This window comes from Chrysochloris asiatica, unplaced genomic scaffold (genome assembly GCF_000296735.1).
Source record: "Chrysochloris asiatica unplaced genomic scaffold, ChrAsi1.0 scaffold00137, whole genome shotgun sequence".
In the NCBI taxonomy this organism is placed as follows: Eukaryota; Metazoa; Chordata; class Mammalia; order Afrosoricida; family Chrysochloridae; genus Chrysochloris; species Chrysochloris asiatica.
The window spans coordinates 783,151-801,590 of record NW_006408655.1 but is presented as its reverse complement, the minus strand read 5'-3'; the positions used below and the strand labels follow the sequence as shown (position 1 = coordinate 801,590).

The 18,440-nt window shown below is 37.3% G+C and overlaps 1 protein-coding gene across 1 annotated transcript in view; it reads right to left on the bottom strand.

Annotated features, from left to right (window-relative positions):
- MRC1 (mannose receptor, C type 1) overlaps window positions 1-18,440 on the bottom strand; it is a 135,260-nt gene that overhangs the window by 6,569 nt on the left and 110,251 nt on the right. The window contains exons 26-28 of the mRNA XM_006869905.1: window positions 6,941-7,170; window positions 1,327-1,492; window positions 151-300 (exon numbers count right to left, since the gene is read on the bottom strand). Of these exons, the coding sequence (XP_006869967.1) occupies window positions 151-300; window positions 1,327-1,492; window positions 6,941-7,170 (546 nt within the window). The remainder of the gene's footprint in view (window positions 1-150; window positions 301-1,326; window positions 1,493-6,940; window positions 7,171-18,440) is intronic.

Here is an 18,440-nt window from a genome sequence, read left to right as displayed (position 1 = left end):
CCCTAATATCTAATACATTATAAAATATACTATTAAAAATGAACAAGTTATTTATATATTCCTTATGTTTTTAGTGTATGGTTTTATTAGTATCTTAAGACTAAAGAAGAGATGGCTGTAAAATGTTTTCATGATGAATGTGGCACTTACCCATTCGAAGACATTCGAGAGAAGCTTGACCCCAGTTCCTTGTAAATGACGATTCGATGTAATAGCAGTGGCCATGGAAAGGGATCCAGGCTGTGTGCTCTGACTCTGGGCATCTGCCAGGAAGTTGTGGAGGTTCAGTGGCAGGAGTGTCTATTAATAAAAATGCATTTAAAATAAAGCAAAAACTAAAATTTCTGTGTCACATATAATAATAAGTTAGGAGCGAAATAAAATATTATTATCTGTGACTACCAAAGAAAAACTTCCAATAGTCACTATTTAGATTCACCATTAGTATTATTGGATTTTCTTTTACTTTATTTTCTTTTCATTTAAAATATATTCAGTAACATGTACCATGGTATGGTAATCAATCATACCCATGATAAAAAATGTAGGCCTAAAGTTATGTCCAATGTTATTCATAATTTTTCTAAAATGTCACCCAAAATAATTTTTAAGAGGATTCCCCTTCAAGTCTTTTGTTCCCCTTTCTAAGATCCTAACACCTATAAGCCCTTTGTAACTATTAAAGAATCTATTATGGTGTGGTGTTTTAGGATAAAGTACTGGACTGCAAAGCTAGTGGTCCAAACTCATGAGCCGCTCCTCAGAAATCCTATACAGGGTCGCCATAAGTTAGAACCAACTCAATGGCATTTAACAAAAACAAAATGATAAAATTAAATGATATCACTCGAATTCTAGATGTTAGTCCACAATATAATTTAATATAACTGAATATGAGTAGATTCTGATAAAATTATTTTGATATTGATGTGCTGTTGTTGTTAAGTTCTGACGTTATTTCCAACTCTTAGCATTTAGCAGTCGAGTTCTTATCCTAGAGTGCCGCACCAGACACGTTGTAGACAATCATAAATAATTTCCCCCATTGTTTCCTGGGGAGTCTGGGGTCATTGATTCAGAGGGTAATCTCAATAATGAAATTTCAGAAATTCATAAATAAATTCTATCAATGAAGAACATTTTCGATCTTCATTATGTTGATATATGGATACTAAGTTTAACATCAGGGTATTCTTTTTTTAGTTGAAGTAATATTTTTCATACAATTTTAGGTACAATACATAAATGTTTAATAATATCAATAGTGGTATATAGTGAGTTACTCAGAAAAATTCAAAACCCTGATTGTTTTATGTTTTCAATTACCATTTGATCTTTTACAGAGAGAGTAAAAGCTTTCATTGCAATATGCTGTCTTCCAGAAGCCATCAATATCCAGATAAACACAGGCTGATTTCAGTTTGGGCTCATCAGCAGCCCAATTGGTATATCTCACTCTCCATTTATCAGTCCAAACATATTCATTATTGGTCTGTAAGGACAAAAACAGCTATTAACATGGAGCACTGCTTCACACAGAAAATACGAAAGAATCAAGTAAGGAGGAAACAGGACACGTAAGGTTGTGATTTGGTATCTAATCATTAACTTTGGGGAATGAAAAAGACCATTGTAAATCATTTCTATTAGTTTTTCTCTGATCCAGTAAGTGATTTTTGGAGATCCTCAGGAATATGTCTTTGGAAGCCAATTTTAAGTACACTGACAAAAAAATCTGACATCTTATTCTATATAATTATTTTACATTTGCAGATTTTCTATGCAAAAGACAGGTTCTAGCTTCCTAGTAAATAAAGAATGACTTATATTACTATAAATATTAAGATAAAAATTGAGCAGTTTTCAATGAATTTGTGAAACCCTGAGATAGCTCAATAATCTAATCTGAAATGATGGCAATGATTTAGCTAAATACACACAGGCAGTTAGAAGAGCCTAGGTTTCTTGCCTTTAAAGCAAGTGTTCTTTCAACTACAAAGTCATGATGTTGTTTAAAAAAACAAGTAAATGGCTTATTCAATTTTCTTCCTTAGCTTTTAATTGAATAAATTTGTGATAATGTACAGTCTTATTGATAATATAAAAAAATAATTTATCAATGTTCTTTTAAGAATGTAGACAAGATTTTACAGATAATGATGCAATTCTTTTGAAATTCAAATAAGTGTTCCGAAATGACATCATTTAATTTAACAATCAGTGTGTTATATCAGTTTAGAACTTTGTAGCATTCCACTGATTATTTATTTATGAATTTATGAGTGTATTCTCAAAAGCTACTTGTAAAATCATTACCTCTATCAACATAAGGAAGATAATACTGCTTTAGTTATAAATATTGATATAGTGAAAGTTTATTTATCTTTCTAAAAATAAATAAAAGTCTGTTTTAATTTCATAAGAGAATTATATGGTCATGTTTGTAAGAAGAAAATGAATAAATTATCAACTGGATGAATTACTGAAAACAGAAGTTTTATAGATCTAAAAATATTCTGCCTAATCCAAATTGGCAAAGAAAAAAATTAAACTTTCTCTAATTGCAGATGATATGATACTATACTTAGAAAATTTCAAAGACTCAGCAAGAAAATTATTAGAACTTATTGAAGTATTCAGCAAAGTAGCAGGGTACAAGATCAACATACAACAATCCCTTGGATTCCTTTGCACAAATACAAAGAACTCTGACAAAAAAATTAGAAAAACAATACCATTTACAATGTTGTTGTTGTTAAGTGTCATCCCAAAAAATGAAATACTAAGAAATAAATCTAATTAGAGAATCAAAAAGGAAAACTATAAAATACTACTACCAAAAAAAAGAGAGACTTACAAAAATGAAAAAATATATATCATCCTCCTGGATAGGAAGACCAATCAGTGCAAAAATGTTAACACTACCCAAAGCAATTTATAGATATAATACAATCCCAATCCAGATTCCAACATGATTCTTTAAAGAAATGGAAACTAACTTTATATGGAAAGGAAAGAGAACCGGGGTAAGCAAAGCATAGTTACTTAAGGAGAACAAAGTTGGAGGCTTCTCACTACCTGACCTCAAAATCTACTACACAGTCACAGTGATCATGACAATCTGCTACTGGTACAATGAAAGATACATAGATCATTGGAACACAATTGAGAACCCAGAATTAAATTCATCCACATACAGTCAAATGATCTTTGACAAAGGGCCAAAACACATTAAATGGGGAAATGATGATCTCTTCAACAAATGGTGCTGGCAAAACTGGAAATTCATTTGCAGAAAAATAAAACAAGACCCATATCTCACACAATGTGGATTAAAAGAAACCTTAATGTGGATTAAAGACCTAAATGTAAAACCTAGAACTATAAAGATCATCAATGAAAGAATAGGTACAAACTAGGGGCTATGATGCTGATGTTGTTAAATGCTGCCGATTCAGTTCTGACTCATATCAACCCTGTATATGATTTCCAAGGAGCAGCTGGTGGGTTTGAACTGTGGTTTGTAGTCCAGTGCTGTGATACATGGCATCAATACACTATCAGATGTAACTAAAACCACACAAACAGCAAAAGATCAAAATAGATGACTCAGGCTTTTTAAGAATTAGATACTTAGGTGCGTCAAAAGATTTCACCAAAAGAGTGAAAATAGAGCTCAAAGGCTAGAGAACATTTTTGGCAAAGACATATCAGACAAAGGACTAATCTAAAATTTACAGCACCTCTCCAAGAAAAACACAAATAACCCAATTGAAAAAATGGGCAGAGGATATGAACATTCACTTCACCAAAGAAGACACTGAGGCAGCCAACAAACATATGAAGAAATGTTCACAATCATTAGTCAGCAGAGAGTTGCAAATCAAAACAGCAAAGTTCAAAAAAACAAAAACAGCAAATGTTGGCAAGAGTGTAAAAAGACTGGGACCCTTCTACATTGCTTGTGGGACTGTAAAATGGTGCAACCACCGTGGTAAACAGTATGGCGCTCCCTCGGATATTTAGAAATAGCAATACCTTATGACATAGCAATTCCTCTACTTAGTACATAAGCCCAAGAAATAAGATCCATGAAAACACCCATGCTCATCACAGCACTATTCACAATTGTAAAAAGATAAAGTCAGTCTAAATGCCCGTCAGTAGAAAAACAAACTTTGGAAAATACACACAATGGGATATGACGCAACACTGAAGAATAATGAACCTGTGAAATACCTCATAACATATATGAACCTCATAACAAGTCAGTAACAAAAGGACAAATATTGTGTGAACCACTATTGTAAAAACTCAAGAAAAGGCTTTTATCATAAAAGAAACATTCTTTATTGGTTACCAAAGGTGGGAGTAAAAGGAGAGTAATTCACTGGCTAAAGACATCTTAACTTGGGTGACTGTGAAGGCAATATACAAGAAGAGGGAGGTTGGCAATAGAATGATGAAGACAGGCAAAAACAGAGAGGACTACAAAGGTTAATAGCGAAAGAAGCAAATACTGTTATATATACAGCCCCGCAAAAACAGTGTTTTACAGGTAGATACATGGACAGATATACAGGCTGAATGGACATGGGAGAGAGAGTAGCAGTATATATATATATATATATATATATATATATATATATATATATATATATATATGTTTGTACATGGGTATTTACATTTGCCATAAACACATCTATGAGTGTGGTGGACAAAATGATGAAAACTTCTTAGACATTACCAAGCACCTTGAGGTAACGAGTTGTTCTCAGGACCATAGTCCTGGGGGACACTGTGGTCAATTGGCATAATATTGTCAACAGAGACAATGTTCTACATGCTACTTGGTGAATAGCATCTGGGATCTTAAAAGCTCATGAGCAGCCATCTAAGGTGTAACTATTGGTCTCTCCAAATGTGAAAGAAAGAAGACTGGTGAAAGTTGAAGATGATTGGAAGCAATTAGTCCAATAGACTAACAATACTAGATTGTTCCCTGCTACTACTACCAACTGCTCTGAAAGGGATCACATTAGAGGGTCCCAGATACAGTGGGAGACAAGGTGGAACAAAACTCAAAATTGTCATCAGTCTTCCTGGTCAGAAAGATACTGGAGGAATCTGAGACTATGGCCTTAGACCACCTTCAGTTCTAGAATGGAAGTCACCCTCATAGTCCAATTTTCAACCAAGTGGTGGATAGGTTAAGTAAATAAGGGGCACAACAACACTAGCAAGCTATGCGCACCTTGGAATGCTCAACCATTTAGATCAGAAGGACATCATCTACATGGGGACAAGGTTCAGAGGAGTTGGGAAGGGGATGGAATGGAAATAGGAACCTCAAGGAGGAAGTATGATAACTCTTGTTACATAGAGAGGATTGCAATCATTGAGATGAAACAAGGTGTGTGATTTGTTGGATGTAAAACTGATCATCTGCTTTGTAAACATTCACTCAATTCACAATTCACTGGACCACAAGGTCAGTTGGAACTGCAAGGTTGGCAGTTCAAACTCACCAGTCATTCCTTGGAAACTCTTTACAGAGCTGCTATGAGTCATAACCAACTTGATGGCAGATAATAACAACCATATATATCTACATGGACTCCTGGTGTGGCACTGTAGGCTCAGCACTGATCTGCAAACCACAGGATCGGCAGTTCCAACCCATCAACTGCTCCTTGGAAATCCTATATATGGTCGCTATGAATCAGAACAAACTTGACGGCACATAACAACAACATATATATATATATATATACAACCTTCATATACACACACATATATATAGGTTAAGTTTAATCCCAGAAACCATGATGCAACTTAGTTTTAAATATGTATTTGCCTACTTAAAAATTGCATACCATGTGAAATTTGAACTCTGCATCATGCCATTTATTAGAAGATGTATAAAATCTGATACCAATCTACTTTCCAATTTTATTCCTTTTTCTCTTCCTTGGTAATGCTTTTTTTTTTTTTTTTTTTGCCATCCTGGACCATATCTATAAAGTTCTCTTTGAGTGTACTTTTTGGTCTTTTCCCTGGCACACTTCGTCTCGTCCCTTCCCATTCTTCCACAGTACTTTTCACATGCCTCTCTTTGGACACTTCCTTTAATTACTTATTGGCATTTATATTTCCTGTCCTAAAAAGTGTGCTGAATGGTTAGGTAAATGCATGGATGAAGGTTGGCACATGAAGTACCAGAGAAGATTCATTTTAAGAGCATTTTGGCAAGTATAGCACCACTCTTACTGCCCTGATTCATCCCTCCCTCTACTCCACTCTCTCAATCATTCCTTCTTCTTTTATATAAAATATAAGGAATTTACTGCAATGAAGTATTTTTCACACATTAATAGAAACTTAACAACTTAAAGACCTATGATGACTTTAGAATGGCTTGCCATAAACACTCAAAAGTATCTCATCGTCCAGCAACTATGCCCCTGACTTGCTTTCTTAATGCCTATGGCATAGCTGTAATCACGATACTAGAAAGAAACAAGTGAATAGATAAGATCGCTTATTCCTAGAATATGATTTTATTATTCAAAAACAATCTGTAATATACTAGATAATTCTTACTCTGATTTCTGAAACAAATACTAGGTTGCTAGCTTTTTGAAGTCACAAATCAAGCTTCATTCAACTTAATACTATTCATGTTGTTGTTGTTGTTGTTGTTGTGTCAGTTCTGATTCATAGTGACCCAGTATAACGTTTCCGAGGAGCGGACGGTGAATTTGAACCACTGACCTTGTGGTTCAAACCGACCTTGTGTCCTGCACTTATCTTACAGCATAATACCAGTACTAGTCATAGTATAACACAAAACAAATGTTCAACAGAATCAACAGGAAGAGGACCATTTTCAATCACAATGTATCAACATGTCGAGTTGAGCATGTTTTAGTTATCTTACCAAGTTACTATTCAGGGCGATCCACACAGGTGCATTCAACTCTTGCATTTTAATCCACACAAATGCATCACTATAGGGATCTAGTATGCTTCCAATCTTGGAATTCTGAAATTTGCAATTGTTCTCTGCGTCATACCATGAAAGTTTTGATGTAATGAGTGAATAGCTGATTTCACCAAATTCCATAAAACCCTTTGTTGGACTTGTTGGAGAAACAGGAAAAGAAGGGTCTGAAAAACATTATTTATTTTCATTAGCATTTTCAATACACATTAATGGAGCCCAATCAGTAGATAGGTACTTTTTTTTTTTTTTTTTTTTGGTTTGCTGAGTGTTGTTCAATCACTTCCAACTCATAGGACCCTGTATGGGGTTACCAAGGAGCAGCTGGCGAGTTTGTACCATCGACCTTCCAATTTAAACCGACCTCGAGGTTGAGTGCTTATCCTATGATGAAGACTATATTTCATATATTAGAAAAAAATAATCAGAATAGCACAAATCTAAACCACCAAGTATTAAAAATGTTTCAGGAACTAAATTGCACCATACAGTAAAGTTTATTAATAATCAGCATGCCTAATTAGATCATTTCCAAACTGTATTAAAAATATTAAGGTAAATATATGATCAAGTTTCCAAACCAAAAATAAAATAAGCTGACCAATCCAATGATCATTCAGCATCTATATGAAAGAAACGCCACCGTAGTAAATAATGGACTCAGATCAGGAAAGGGCTTTATTCCCAGCCTCCTCTTTGGTCCATTGCATCTAGATGTTTGCATCTGACTTCATCTGTGAGTAATGCTCCTACAGAACACTGACTTAGGTTTCTGGAAGGAAGCTATAAACAAGTCACTGGTTCACTTACCCATCAAATTCTACTGTTGCTGATCATTTCATTTCACCAAAACCCTGTATCTCATATCCAAAGTGACCCAGAGGCTGAAGCCTCTGTAGGCCAAAGGTCCTTAGATTTTTTAAAACCATTTCTCCTTAACATCCTAGAATCAGTTTCTAGCTGCATAAGTGGTTCATAGTAGGGTGTTAGGCCCCCTCCTACTGTGAACTGCTTACTCTCCATAAATAAAGGACCTTGCTTTTACATGCTCTAGGACAAGAGTTAGGAAAAAACAACCTGAGGTGAGGGCTAAATCTAAACTGTCTGTTTTTGGGCCCCAAAGCTAACAGTGGTTTATGAATGGTTTGAAATAAATCGAAGAATAGCAATATTATGAATTGAATTGTGTCCCCAAGAACTATGGTTGTAATGCCTATCACTATAAGTCGGAATTGACTCTCTGACAGTAAATTCAGTTCATGCCTGTAGTTAAAATCCCATTTAGGAATGGGTTGCCTTTGTTATGTTAATGAGAAAGGATTAGAGTAGGGTGTGTTTTAAGTCAATCTCTCCTGAGATATAATAAAGATTTAATCAAGCAAGTGAGTAAGCAGAGATGAGGAAAGAGAGATGCAAAGGTACATGAAACTCATCCATGAACAGAAGCTCAGAATAGACAAGATTATTCCTTCAGAGTCAATGAAGAGGAAAGTCTTCTCCTAGAACCAGCACTGTGAATTCAGATTTCTAGTCTCCTAAAATGTGCCACTCCTCGGAAACTCTATACAGGGTGGCTATGAGTCAGAACCATACTCAACAGCACATAACAACAACAATACAAACTGTGAAAGAACAAACCTGTGCTTGTTAAAGCCACCCACTCGTGCTATTTCTGTTATAGCAGCACTGCATAACTAACACAGAATTTGGAACCAGAGGATTGGGATGCTGCTGCTCTAACCAATACCTAAAATGTGGGAGTGGTTTTGGAATTGGTTAACATATAAAGGTTGAAAGAGTTTGAAGGTACCTAACAGTACAATAAGGAGCTCTGGTAGCGTAGTGGTTATGAATTGGGCTGTGAACCACAAGGTCAGCAGTTCGAAACTACCAGCTGCTCCGCTAAAGAAAGATGAGGCTTTCTGCTCCCGTAAAGATTCACAGCCTTGGAAACCCTGTTCAGGGTCGTTATGGGTTGGAACCGACTCGATGGCACTTAACAACAACAACAACAGTATAAAATCCTAGATTACCTTGAAGAGAATGTTAGTAGAATAATGGACATGAAAGGCAATTCTGGTGAAAGTGCAGAAGGAAGTGTGGGAAACTAAAGTGAAAGTCTCTATCACCTTAGAGAAGATGACAGAGATGGTTCTGTTCCAGGAGCAGAATGCTGCTAGAAATAAACATTTATCTGGCAAGGCTTTAAAAGGAAATGATCTGGCAAGGCTTTAAAAGGAAATGATCAATATGTGATTAGACAATGGAAGAAGGGTGATACTTTTCATGTAAGAGCAAAGGATTTGTTTGAATGATGTTCAGATGTTTGGTGGGAGGTAAGACTTGTAAGCGTTGATCTTGACTATATGACTGATGAGAAGACTAAACTAGATCATAAAGGTGCTACATGCATTCTTGCTACGTATAGGAAAGTGCAAAGGAAGAATATGGACTTAAAAACAAACTGTGTAAAATGAAAACAAAATTTAAAGATACAGAAATTTTTATTGTACAAACTGAGGACACATGTCCTAGAATGTTCACAAAGGAACTGGCTACACAATCTTTTGTTAAAGAGATTATGCCTGTGATTGATGGATCTAACCAACTACCACAGCAGAAAATCCATCAGATTAGACCAAAGGGGACAGGGAAAGAACAGAAGAGCAGGCCAAAGGAGCTACATCTATTGACCTCCAGTTAAAGAAAAGGGCCATTTCTAGAACAGCTTGGAGATCAGCAGAACTGTTGGAAGCAGCGTAGGAAGCTGGGCCTTCTGAATTTCAAAGGGTGGGGTCATGACCTCCTAGATCCCAAAGGGTGGGACCATGATCTCTTAAGTTTCAAACAATCAGATCTTCACCAACTTAGTTCTGGCATGTGGAGCTGTCATTCACATGTGCCAGGGGAAAAGGGCCATATCCCAAAGGTGAGAGGGAAGGGCTACTATGCCCAAAGGGCAGAAGAATGGGGCCTGCTTGAGCCAAGGAGATGAGTCATCACTCATGTGGACTAGGAGAATGGAGCCACCCAGAGCTGAGGGAGTAGAGTTGCTATCCCAATGGGCATGTTAAGCACAGCTGAAGCCCAAGGCTGAAGGGGCTCCAAAAGGCAAGGCTAACACCCAGTGTATTGAGAGCAGGGTCACTGCCAAGACAGTCTCAGTAAACAGGATTATTTTCAAACCTTAAGAACGAATGCAATATGTTCTGATGAGTTTTGGACTTGTTTGGTGCCTGTTATCCCTTTTTTCCCCTCAAATTTTTCCCATCTGTAATGAAAAGTTCTATCTTCTGCTGGTCCCAACACTTGACCTTGGAAAAAGATAACCTGTACTCTAGATTTCAGAGATACATAGATGAAGAAGAAATTTGCCTCAAGAAAGAATAGGTCAGAAGTCTCACATATATTTGATTTAGATATTTCAGAAGATGAGATTTTAGGCTTGGAGTTGATTTAAGACTTTGGGGATGTGTAATAGGATAAACGTGCTTTGCATTTGGCAAAACATGAATTTGTAAAAATATATATATATATATGTGTTGTAATTCCTAACCTGTATGCCTGTGAACATTGAGGAGGGTCAGTGAAAAAGAGGAAGACCCTCAATGAGATGGACAAATACAATGATAACAACAGTGAGCTCAAACACAGTATCAATGTGATGATGGCACTGGGCACTGCAGTGTTTTGTTCGGTCTTTATGAGTTGGAACCAACTAAATGGCACCTAACTACAACAACAACAATGCCACAATGCTCAATGCCAATGCTGGTGGTTATCATCCCAATTGTGAATGGAGGGTCTTTGTTATGTTAATGAGACAGGATTTGTGCAGGGTTATAAAAAACATTATACAAAAAAACCAGTAATCTGAGGTGGATAAAAACAGATGTCAAGCCACAAGAAAAGGAGAAGAAACTCAGAGAGACAAGGACATTTCTCCTGAGTAAAAGAGAGAGAAAGCCTTCCCCTAGATCCAGCTCTCTGAATTCAGACTGCCAGACTCAGAAAATTCCAGAAAATCTATTTTTGTCTATTAAAGACAACCACTTGTGGTATTTCTGTTATAGAATCACTAGATAATTAAGACAAACAATATTTCATGATGTACAAAAATTACATGAAATTCAAATTTCAGTATCTATAAATAAAGTTTTACTGGAACACAATGACTCATTTATTTCAGTGATAGTTAAGATTTTGTGTCAACTTGACTGGGCTAGTATTCTCAATGGTTTGGCAATTAAGATACAGTTTTGAATATAGGAAAACTGAAAATTGTAAAAACTGAAATGGAACGTATGAACATTGATATCCTGAAATGGACTTGTATTAGCAATTTTGTATCTGACAACCACACGGTTTACTATGCTGGAAACACCAAATTCAGTAATCATCAAAAAGAACATTTAAGGATCTATCTTGAAGTGCAACACTGTATATGATAGGATAATATCCATATACCTCCTAGGAAGACCAGCTAATGCCACTATTATTCAAATTACACACCAACCACTAAAGAGCCAGTGAAGATGAAATTGAAGAATTCTACCAATTTCTTCAGTGTGAAATTGCTCAAACATATAATCAAGATATATTGACAATTACTGGTGATTAGAATGCAAAGGTTTGAAACAAAGAGGAAGCATCAATAGTTAAGAAATATGGCTTTGGTGATAGAAATTATGTTAGAGATTGTATAATAGAATTTTGCAGGACCAGTGACTTATTAATTGCAAATACCTTTTGTCAACAACATGAAAAGTGAGTATACACATGGACCTCACCAGACTGAATGCACAGGAATCAAACTAACTACATCTGTGGGAAGAGATGGTGGAAAAACAGTATCATCAGCCAAAACAAGGCCAGGGGCCAACCATCCAACAGACTTTCATATGTACGTTCAGCCTGAAACTGAAGGAAGTTAAAACAAGTTCACGAGAGCCATGATGTTACCTTGAAGACATTGAACCTGAATTTAGAGACCAGGTTTGATGTATTAAATACTAATGGCTGAAGACCAAAGACTTGAGGGATAATATCAAGAACATTATACAGGAAGAAAGCAAAAAGTCATTTAAAAGACAGGAAAGAAAAAAAAGACCAAAATGGATCTCATATCTAACAGATAGTCTCTAAAACTTGTTCTCCAGTATGAAGATGCTAAAGCAAATAGAAGAAATGAAGAAGAGAAGGAAGTGAGCAGAAAATTTCAAAGGGCAACTCAAAAAAACAAAGTCAAGTATGATAATGTAATGTGTAAAGACCTGAAGTTAGAAAACCAAAAGGGAAGAACACACTCAGCATTTCTCAAGCTGAAAGAACTGAAGAAAAAATCAAGCTTTAACATGGACTATTGAAGGATTCTATGAGCAAAATATTCAATAATGTAAAAAGCATCAAAAGAAGTTAGAAGGTACGGAGTCACTGTAACAAAGATATGGTTAGTGTTTAATCATTTCAAGATGAAGCATACAGGGTCACTTTCAGCAAGATGATGGACTAGGCAGAGGCATTATAGGAACCTCCACAACAAAGATGTTGTTGTTGTTGTTGTTAAGTGCCATCAAGTCAGTTCTGACCCATAGTGACCCTATATAGGGTTTCCAAAGAGTGGCTGGTGAGCTTGAACCACCAACTTTGTGTTTCAAACTGACTTTGTAGTCAAGTGCATTAGCCCACAGTACCACACTAAAACAAAGATTTGTTGTTGTTAAGTGCCATAGCGTGGATTCCAACCGATAGAGACCCTGTATAGGATTTCCAAGGAGCAGCTGGTAAGCTTGAACCACCGACCTTACAATTCAAATGACTTTGCAGTCTGATGCACTAGTCCACAGTGCCACGCTACAACAAAGATAGGAGAGACCAAATGAAATAGACACAAATCAAAGTCCTGGAACACTAAACTTCAGAGGAAAAGTTAAGTGCTTGCTGGGAGGAGCCACTGACCAGTGACAGTAAAATAAGGCAATTGGTACACTGCCTGCCAGACACAGCATAGCCGTCTTGACCTTTTGTGAATAGCTTTGGCAACATATGGTAGCCAGGCAGAGATGATTCATACAGACAACTGGAAAGCTGTGATTTCTTCTTTTGGCCCATGCTCCTTGGGCACCAGAGATGTGGCCAGCCCCCACCCTCATTCACCCTGTGTGCAGACCCTGGACTCTGGGAGTTTGGAGCCGAATGGTAAGTGACCCATACCTATGTAAGGCAGGAGGGCCAGTCGGGCTGCTTTGTTGTCGGGACTCAGGCATGCTTACTGAAGACTTACAGAACCTGCAGAGCCGCCAGACCAGAAGTAGTCTAGCAGAAACCCTCATAACTAGCCACTGAAACCATCTCCAAGAGCCTCCACAAACTACTTCCCGGATTGAGTGCTTTGAACATAGATAACACAGAGCTCTATACAAACTCCATCTAGGCCCAAAAACTCCTCTGTCATATCTCTCCCACATCTACCTTGTGAGCTCCTTGGCTGGCAGTTTTCTCCTTAGTGGGTCCAATAGCTGTACTGTTTTGTTTATTTCTTTCCTTTTGTTGTTTGATCTTTTGTTTGTTTCTTCTTTCTTCTCTTTCCATTTCCTTGACTTTTATTCTTTCTGTGTCTGCTTTTGTTTTCCTTCTTTTCTTCTCTTTTTCAATTTCCCTCTGCTTCCTTTTTCCTTTTGATCTTTCTTTACTATTCTCTTATTTCTTCCTCTTTTCATCTTCCCTCTCCCTGGTTTTTCTAAGTTTTGTGTTGTTGTTTTTTTCCTCGTCCTTTTTTTTTCTTCTATAACTTCATTTTCCTGTCCAAATTTTCCTTTTTTAGTTATTATATTATTTCTTTTTATTCCTTATTATTTGCTCTTTTCATAGTTGATTGTGTTATTTATTTATTGTTTCTTGGGGGGACGGGGGGCTCCTTTTTCCCAATCAACAAGAGACAGCCCATACAGTCCAGCAACAACCATACCATCGGCATTCTAACACCAGTCAAACCTACCCTAGCACATACTTTACCTGATTTTAAACCATTCAGTGTCCCCTTGTTCTGTTTGAATGACTGTCTCTTGGTCAATATACACAATTAAGTGTTCTGGAGTACCCATGGTGGTTGGTGGTTAGGTACTGTGGAGTAGGTTCCGACTCATAACAACTTTGCACGGGGTTTCTAAGGCTATAAATCTTTATGGAAGCAGAAAGCCTAATCTTTCTCCCACAGAACGGCTGGTAGTTTTGAACTGCTGACCTTGGGGTTAGCAGCCCAACTCGTAGTCACTATGCTACCAGAGCTCTTTGGAATATCCATAGTATCCTTCAATATTGCAAGTCAAGGCTTGAATTTTTTCTTTAATTCTTTTGGCTTGAGAAATGCTCAGCATCTTCTTCATTTTTGTTTTCGTAACTATAGGGTTCAGTGTTATGGGGCATGTCAACATAAGTATTGAATCTGGCCCCGCCCATAACTATATGTCTGGATTTGGGAGGTAACATCACTTATTTGGGTGTGCTACTTTGGCCTATGTATCTGGTGACTGAAAAAGCTTCTAATTTTAGGCAGAACCCAGAATAAGGGAAGGCTTTGAAACAGGTTCAGGCTGTCATGCAAGGTGCTCTGCTGCTTGGAGCATCTGATCCAATTGATCCAACGATACCTGAAGTATCAGTAGCAGACAGAGATGAAGTTTGGCGTCTTTGGCAGGCCCCCATTAGTGAATCACAGCACAGACCCTTAGGGTTTTGGAGGAAATCCCTGTCATCCTCTGTGGATAACTACTATCTTTTTAAGAAATAGCTCCTGGCTTACTACTGGGCCTTCGTAGAGACTGAATGCCTAACCAAGGACCACTATGACACCATACAACCTGAGCAGCCCACTATGAACTGGGTGTAGTCTGACTCGCAAAGACACAAAGTCACAAAGTTAGATGTGCACAGCAGGCCTCCATCATTAAATGGAAGTGATAAATACAAGACCAGGCTCAAGTAGAACCTGAGGGCATAAATAAGTTACAGGAGGAAGTGGTCCAAACACACATGGTCTCTACTCCTGTCATATTACCTTCCCTCTCCCAGTCTACACCTATGACCTCATGGGGAAGTCATTATCATCAGTTAACAGAGGAATGAAAAATTCGCTGGTTTTACAGATGGCTCTGCATGACATATAGACATCACTCAAACGTAGACAGTAGCAGCACTACAACCCCTTTCTGGGACTTCCCTGAAAGAGTGTGGTGAAAGGAAATCCTCTCAATCAACAGAACTTTGATCAAAGCACCTGGTTGTTCATTTTGCCCAGAAGGAGAAATGGCTAGGTGTATGACTGTATGCTGATTCAATGGTTTGACTGGATGGTCAGGGACTCGGAAGGAATATGATTAGAAAGTTGGTGATGAGATTGGCATTACACAATGGAAGTCAAGAAGAATACATATGGAATCCCAGAGATTCTATAGGATGTCTCTTAGTACTACTATACCCTGTGATTAAACTCAATGGTAAACTACAGCAACCCAATTCCAATATGACTACTAATGGTCCAGACCCTTCAGGAATGTGACCCAATTCTCTGTGGTAATGTGAAAAGAACCAAGCAAAGAATCACGACAGGTTAAGGTACTTGCTGAGGACAAAGAGAATATGGAATGGGTATTGGAAGAAGATCGTTCTAAATACTAGTTACAGCCATGTGACTAGTTGTAGAAATGAGGACTGTAACTGTCATGAGTATTTTTTTTTTAAATATATGTGCATTAGATATTTTTGCTTTATTTGAGAAACATTAGATGTAAATGGGGTCAGTGCATCTTCAGTTGTACTCATGTTAGGTGCAAGTATGACTTTATAGTTGTCTTTATTTAAAGATTATGTATAAGTGGTATACTGTGATAGTTTAGGTTTTGCGTCAACTTGACTAAGCTAGGATTCTCTGGTTTGACCGTTGAGATGGAGTTATCCCTGTGAGGAGATCTAATATAATGTAATCAACTCTATGATGATATCTGCTATGAGCACCCAATCAATTGAAAGGAAGTTTACTCTGACCTGCTTCCAATGTATTTTAGATAGTTAATCAAATCTTGCTTGCTTTTCTGCTGGGTCTCAATCTTGCATCTGGCTTGCCTTGAGCCAATGGCCTGTTCTCTATTACCTGTCGATTCTGGAGTTGCCTGACTTCTTACCTGTCAGACCTGCCTGCCAGCCTGTCTGCCATCTGATCTACTGATCTTGGTTCAAGTGACCTAGACTTGGGCCTCTCCTACCTTTGTAACTATGTGAGCCATTTTCTTGATGTAAATGTTTCTTTATCTATGAATCGGGCTGCGAACCGCAAGGTCAGCAGTACGAAACTACCAGCTGTTCTGTGGGAGAAAGATGAGGTTTTCTGCTCCCATAAAGATTTACAGCCTCAGAAACCCTGTACAGGGTTGCTATGAGTCGGAACCGACTTCACGGCACATAACAACAACAACATACACATATAAGTCTCACTGATTTTGCCTCTCTAGGGAATCCAATCTAAGACAATTTCTATATAATCTATGGCTTGTTTCATGTTACCACAGCAGAACTAGGTAACACAACAGAAATTCTATAACTCACAAAACTTAAGATATTTACAATCTGACTCTTCACAAAATTGGCTGGCTCTTGCCCTGGGGTTCTAGATACTACTGCACACCAGTTTTGTCTTGACAAATTCTTTAACATATTACACATTTTTATTCATCCTTATCCACCTTCCTCCTTGTTCTGTTGCTACATGAGTACTAAACTTTCTTTAGAAAATGCCTGGTAAGGCAACAAGTTCATTTCAGAAATAAATAAGGCTGACTCCCCTTTTTTCTGCTATTGCTGCCATCTTGTGTTGATATGATATCATTAAACCAAGCAGTCTAGATTTTTATGGGACTGAACAATCTTACAATTTCCTAGCTTGAAAATCCGAGTTTATTGTAATGCCATGAGAAATTCTCTGGACCATTAAAACTGGCAAATGAAGTTAGTGGTAAAGGTAAAAGACTATTTTCACACATTTGCCTATTCTAAATATCTCATATAAGTGGGATTGTGTAGAGATGAAAGTTTATTAATGGCTAGTAAGAATAAGCAGGAGAAAAGAGAGAGTCAATGCTTCAAGGACACTGAGGTTTTATTAAGGTAGGTGGAGAAATTGGAAACAGATAATGGTGATGGTTGCATAGCAGTAATGTCACTGAATTGTACATGTAAAAAGAAATATTGTTGAAATGGCAAATGGTTTACATATACTTTTAAAAATCAAACAATCCATTGCCATTGAGTCTATTCTGACTCCTAGCCACGCTGTTGGATTCCTGGTATGGTACTGCAGGATAAACATAAGGGACTGCAAACCACAAGGTCAGCAGTTCAAATCCACCAGCTTCTCCTCAAAAACCTTGTATAAGGTCGCTATGAGTTGTAATCGACTTGATGGCACTTAACAAGTGACCATGTAGGACTATATAGAACTACCCAGTGAGGTTTCAAACACTGAAAATCTTTATGGAAGTAGCCTAACACATCTTTCTGTCGATCAGCAGATGATTTTGAACCACCAACCTTTTGATTAGCACTCTGGTGCTTTAACTACTACACTACTTGTTCTTGTTGTTGTTGTTGTTGGAAGGTGCTATCAAGTCAGTATCAACTCATACAGACCTTATGCACAGTAGAACAAAACACTGCCTGATCGATCCTGGGCCAAGTTCAATATCGTTGCCACGCTTGAGCCCACTGATGTTACCACTTTGCCAATCCATCTCATTGGGGGTCTTCCTCATTTTCTCTGACCCTCCACCTTACAAAACATGATGTCCTTCTCCAGCGACTGGTCCCACCTGACAATGTGTCCAAAGTATGAGAGACGAAGTTTGGCCATCCTGGCCTCCAAGGAACACTCTGACTGTGTTGCAGTGCTAGGACTGCTTATATATATATTTACCACAATGATATTTTAAAAAATGATAAAATTATTTTCATGGAAGGCTAAGAAAACTTAGCTTGACTGCCTAATTATCTTGTTATAAAAACATTCCAAGAAAAAGTATAAGGAAAGAAACTAAATATTGAGTGGTTATTTCCTGGTGCTTAAATTGTGGGTAATTTTTTCTCTGATTTATGTTTTTATGTGCTTTTGAAATTTTCAATGAAGAATATGTTGAAAATTTTAGAAATTATATTTTTCTGACTTAAAAATTTATATATATGTTGTTGTTGTTGTCAAGTGGAATCGAGTTGACCCTGACTCACAGGGACCCTTTACAGGATTTCTGACAAGCTGACCTTGCAATTCAAATTGACCTTGCAGTCCTGTGCTTTACCCTGCAGCTCCACACCAGGATTCTGTCTGTCTGTCTGTCTATCTCTCTCTCTCTCTCTCTCTCTCTCTCTCTCTCTCTCTATATATATATATATA